This window comes from Micromesistius poutassou, assembly GCF_964030765.1.
Source record: "Micromesistius poutassou genome assembly, contig: SCAFFOLD_1538, whole genome shotgun sequence".
Classification (NCBI taxonomy): domain Eukaryota; kingdom Metazoa; phylum Chordata; class Actinopteri; order Gadiformes; family Gadidae; genus Micromesistius; species Micromesistius poutassou.
The window spans coordinates 7,501-12,548 of record NW_028180558.1 but is presented as its reverse complement, the minus strand read 5'-3'; the positions used below and the strand labels follow the sequence as shown (position 1 = coordinate 12,548).

General features: G+C 49.8%; 1 protein-coding gene across 1 annotated transcript; it reads right to left on the bottom strand.

Moving 5' to 3' along the window:
• Window positions 1–288: 288 nt before the first annotated feature.
• On the bottom strand, window positions 289–4,905 carry LOC311370696 (ephrin-A3-like; the record flags this gene model as incomplete). The annotated part of the gene is made up of 4 exons (XM_084489030.1): window positions 289–369; window positions 2,936–3,001; window positions 3,732–4,036; window positions 4,859–4,905. Coding segments are annotated over 4 exons (499 nt in total), but the record flags the coding sequence as incomplete, so codon positions are not given.
• Window positions 4,906–5,048: the final 143 nt, after the last annotated feature.

The following is a 5,048-nucleotide window of genomic DNA, read 5'->3' as shown; positions in this document are numbered from 1 at the left end:
TTTTCTCTTTCTCTCTGGGCTAGCACAGACCTTTAGCGAGTGCAACCTTTAGCCGTTCGTTTGGATGTCACATGGGTTGTCTGTGGGCGGGTGAACACATGGGTGCGTTTGTGTGTGTGCATGACTGCAGGACGAAGAGAGAGGGAGTGTGCGTTTATGTGTGCATGCATGTGTGTGCGTGGGTGGGTGGTTTGCGTGCGTGTGTGTTTGTGTGTCTCTCAAGCGTGCGTGCGTGTGTGCTTGTGCTTGTGCGTTGCGTGCGTGCGTGTGTGTGTGCCTGCCACTCACCGATGTTGTGTATTTTGATTTGGTTTGGTCTGGCTGTGTACTCGGGAGGGGTCTGGTTGGAGTCGTCGTCTGTCTGGGAGACTGAGAAACACAGTTAGGGAAAGAGAAAGAGTAGACACCTCGTTAAAATGACAACAGTGGGCAAAATGTGCATTTAAGTTGCCATTAAAAGCCTGCATGGTTGCTCTTAGATGTAGAACCCTGTTCTCAACTGTAGATTAAAACTGCAATCAGTACATTCACTGGTTGTCTAGACATGGCATTAATCTGCTTTGCCAGTCTCTGAATATATATATGTGTGTTTGCATGCGTGCGTGCGTGTGTGTGTGCGTGCTAGCTTTTGTGTCTGCACCCTCCCCGCGCCCATGTCGGTGTGGGTGCTTATGTCTCTAATACTGTAGCCGCGCCATAATACGGTGCAGAGAGAGGTTAATGCAACATATGGGAATTTACATAGCAGCTTCTTTTCCATCGGATTTATGTGGAAATCTGCCCAAATGTAAGCACATGCTGCATCGGATCTGGACCAGAGAAGATGGCGGGGGGTGGAAGGGGGGAGGGGGGGGGGGGGGGGGTGGGGGGGGGGGGGAAGCACAATGGGCGGTGTGGAGGCGGCCGCAAGTGTTTAGATAGAGCGCCATGGAAATGACCTCGCTGTGCAAAGGTTGAGAATCGTAAACCGGGGAAATGGCGTACACACCCGGACTCACACACTAATTCCAGGATCTCTATACCAGACACACACACACACACACACACACACACATGCATGCATTCAGACATGAATACACTAGCTCTCTCACAGGTACGTACACAAACATGCAAAAGCAAACAAATGCATGTATATCAATTCAGGTGTGTGCACTCCCAAAATGACAGATGCTCAGGAACACACAGATAAACCCGCACAGACAAATCCCCTCTCACAATAATATTCACGCAAACACACCAATTGCAGTATTTCGAGAATGGATTGGTGGATTTATTTTCATGCACCTCTGTATGCAAACACGCACCGCACACACACACACACGCTCACGAACAAAGACTTTTGTTCGTGAATTTACTTTCTTTCACACAAAAACACAAAAAGACACAGAAATTACAAATGATAATGCATAAACTCACAGCTAGAATTTAAACCTCAGCCAAAACAACAAACAGCAAATGAAATAGAGCAAATCTGCACAAATGTACTACACATAGTCACACACACACACACACACACACACACACACACACACACACACACACACACACACACACACACATACATTTTAAAGTTAGTGCGGAAATCACTTCCGACTGAGCAAAAGGTTGCGGGGTCATAAACTAGGCGTACAGCCTGTCTCACATATACAGTGCAGTACATAGTAGACCAAACCAAGCAGAACCATGGGACAGTGATAACACACACATGCCCCTACACACATAGACACACACACACACACACACACACACACACACACACACACACACACACACACACACACACACACACACACACACACACACACACACACACACACACGCATGCCGCCGCCCAGACGGGGCGCCGATGGAGGAATAGATTAGCGGTGACACGGAAGGCAGGGGGGGGCAGGGGGGTCTCTACACGGGGGCTGACAGTGGGCCGAGAGCTCCACGTATTAGTGCTGACAAGGTTAGGCGGGGGCGGGGGGGCATCTCAGCATAGGGCCGTCAGATCAAAGGCCTGCAGGCAGGGGAGAGAGGGTGCACAACATGGAGAGTCAAAGAGAGAGAGAGAGAGAGGGGGGGGGGAGGGAGGGGAAGAGTGAGAGAGAAAGTGTGAGGAAACAGATGGAGAGAGAGAGAGAGAGAGAGAGAGAGAGAGAGAGAGAGAGAGAGAGAGAGAGGGAGAGTCCAGAGACTGGACAGGTGGACAAAGCCCCGTGGAAGGCGCTGGGGGATACTAAAGAAAAGAGTGTAGAGTGGGCGGTGGGTGAGGGTGAGGGGGGGGGGGGGGAGGGGAAGCAAGGAGCGGTCGACATGTGTAGGCTTTTGAAGACGGAAAAGATTTTCTCGAGGAGAAGAAGAAGAGGAGGAAGAGGGGAAGTGGAGGAAAGGGAGCTTTGGAGAGAGAGAGAGAGAGAGAGAGCGAGAGCGAGAGAGAGAGAGAGAGCGGCACTGAGGGGCTATCTCTCCCCTCCATGTGTGTGTTGCGTGGCTTCCGTGGAGCGTGTCGCTCACTAAGAGAGGAGCTTTACAGTATTAGCGCGGAGGCGGGGAGCAGCAGTCAGTCCGGGTTTCCAAAGCCCCGCTCGCAGCAACAAGGATCATCTTAACCCGGGAAGACCACATGAGACAGCACGGCCCCGCGAAAATACTGTCAGGTCCATGTGCTCTCTCACACTCGCACTCTATTTTGCTCTCTCCATCATCCTATTTCCCTTTTTATTGCTCTTTTTCTCTAACTGTGTGTGAGTGTGTGTGTGTGTGTGTGTGTGTGCGTGTTGGAGGATGTAGCAGAGCTGAACGAAAGCATGGGGGGAGCAGCGGCTGAGATGAGGCTGGCGGGGCGAGAGACACCGAAAGAGAGTGAAGCAGAGCGAGAGAGAGAGAGAGAGAGAGAGAGAGAGAGAGAGAGAGAGAGAGAGAGAGAGAGAGAGAGAGAGCGGGTCCTCACCTGTCGAGCAGCAGACGTAGACCCTCAGTCTCAGGCAGCTGTGGCCGTGGTGATGGGTGGGCGTGGCTAGAAAAAAAACATGGGAACATTGATTCAAAGAAAGGATTGGACCAGGGCTCTATAATCAAAGCACTGGAACAGCACTTAGAGTGATGGACAACAGAAATCAGTCATTTACTTCTAATTTTCCTGCTATTCCCTCAAGCGAATTTAATGGGTCCATTTACCCCACTGGCTACGCAGCAAAGTGGGTGTCCAATTACAGCACACTCGCGTGGCCAAGGTATTGACCAATTACCGGACACTGATATTATGTCGACGCTGCAGCTGAATGAAGATAGGGCCTTTCGGACTCTGAGGAAGTACCAACTAAGTGTCTTTCCAAAATGGAGTTTATAAGCTGACTTTGACATGTATATTAATAAACTTTTTGATATTTTCTGGTGTGTAGAGAAGTTTGTGGTTGATTTGGCCCTTTATGATATATTGTTATTTACCATTTACCATTTGTTATTTGACGTTTTTTAGGTCCTGCAGTCCATCACTTTAACTGCCTCTGTTCGTCTGAAATAAGTGTCTGGTGTATGGCCTACATTCCATAAAAAAATGATGTCAGAATTATTCAGAAAAGGGTTAGTGATTAGGGTTAGGGTTATATAAAATACAGAAAAACCGAATAAGGAAAAAAACACATCCCAAATGCTGTTTTGTTTGACATTTTGGTTTGACGCGCTTTGCTCATTCAAAACGCTATCCTACAATCGGCCCATCAGTTGTAGCTTCACCACACACTCACAGATGTAGTAGTACTCGTGGCCCACGTTGAACTCGTAGCCCAGCGAGAAGGCGCTGTAGCGCTGAAACTTCTCGGAGAACTTGATGGGCGCGTGGGGCGCATGCGGCCGGTTGCACTCCCACCGCTTGAAGCCCAGCTGCGGGTCGCAGGTGCGGTAGCCGCGGTAGCTGACCATGTAGAGCACGTACTGCTCCGCCATGGTGCGCTCTGGCGCCCCCCGCTGGCTGCTGCTGTTATAGTGCGGGCAGTAGATGTCCAAGTAGTCGTTGACGCTCACCTCCACCGTGTAGCCCTCCCTCCGCAGGCTGCAGAGACAGACAGAGACAGAGAGAGAGACAGATTCGATTACACCTCTTTCTATTTTAACACATCTGCATGAACAACAACATTGCCTCGCCATTGTTTTTCCTTATGATCTGAATAGTGCTGAGTGTGCGGAGGCAGCAGAACACAACCCTGATGGTCCTTCTATTCCCATGAGCATGATCCAAACCAGGTCACTGAGGCAAAAGGGAAATCACATCTCGGGTGATGTGTGTGCGCCGCCTGTGTGTGTGAGCCGCAGGGCTGAATTGGCAGTTCGGGGTGGAGGTGAGGGAGGTTGTGCATGCTGCTAACTGTAGCAGATGTTTGACAGCCCCACAGGCAGCTCTCTAGCGCCTGCTGCTGACGTCTATGGACAAAAGTCGATACAGAAGGTCACCTGAATAAACATGTACATCATGTTTGTATTACCGTGTAGGTGTGTTTATATACGTGCGTGCACGTGAGATTTACGGGCTAATACGGTGCATTTGATAAGCCTCCTAACCAATGAGATGGGGCAATGGATAAATTAACGTTCTGCCCCCCTCCCCCCCATGCTTTGATGATGGCTGTTTATAATGCTAAGTGTTCTCATTATGTACATTATACGCTCCGTAATTACCCGGAGTTGGGGGGTCTCATTTAAAAGACTCCTGCAGAGGTAAGCTGATGAGACGAGACGTTGCCTTAGCACTGATCTGTAATTGCTGTAACTGCTGACTAGCGCGATGGCACATTTCCAACAGCAGGTGGTGGTGTTGAGCTGCAATCCGTAGCGGACTCCCGAGCCTCAACCGCCAACCAACCCCACCACCACCAACCCCACGCACAGTCCTCCACTGTTCTCATTTGCTTTCTGCTGCTCCATTGTGACTGTCCGACACGTTTGCATATACGCTGTGAATTTATTTAAAATATTCTGCTTACAAACAAAATAATACCTTTGGAATAACACACACACACACACACACACACACACACACACACACACACACACACACACACACACAC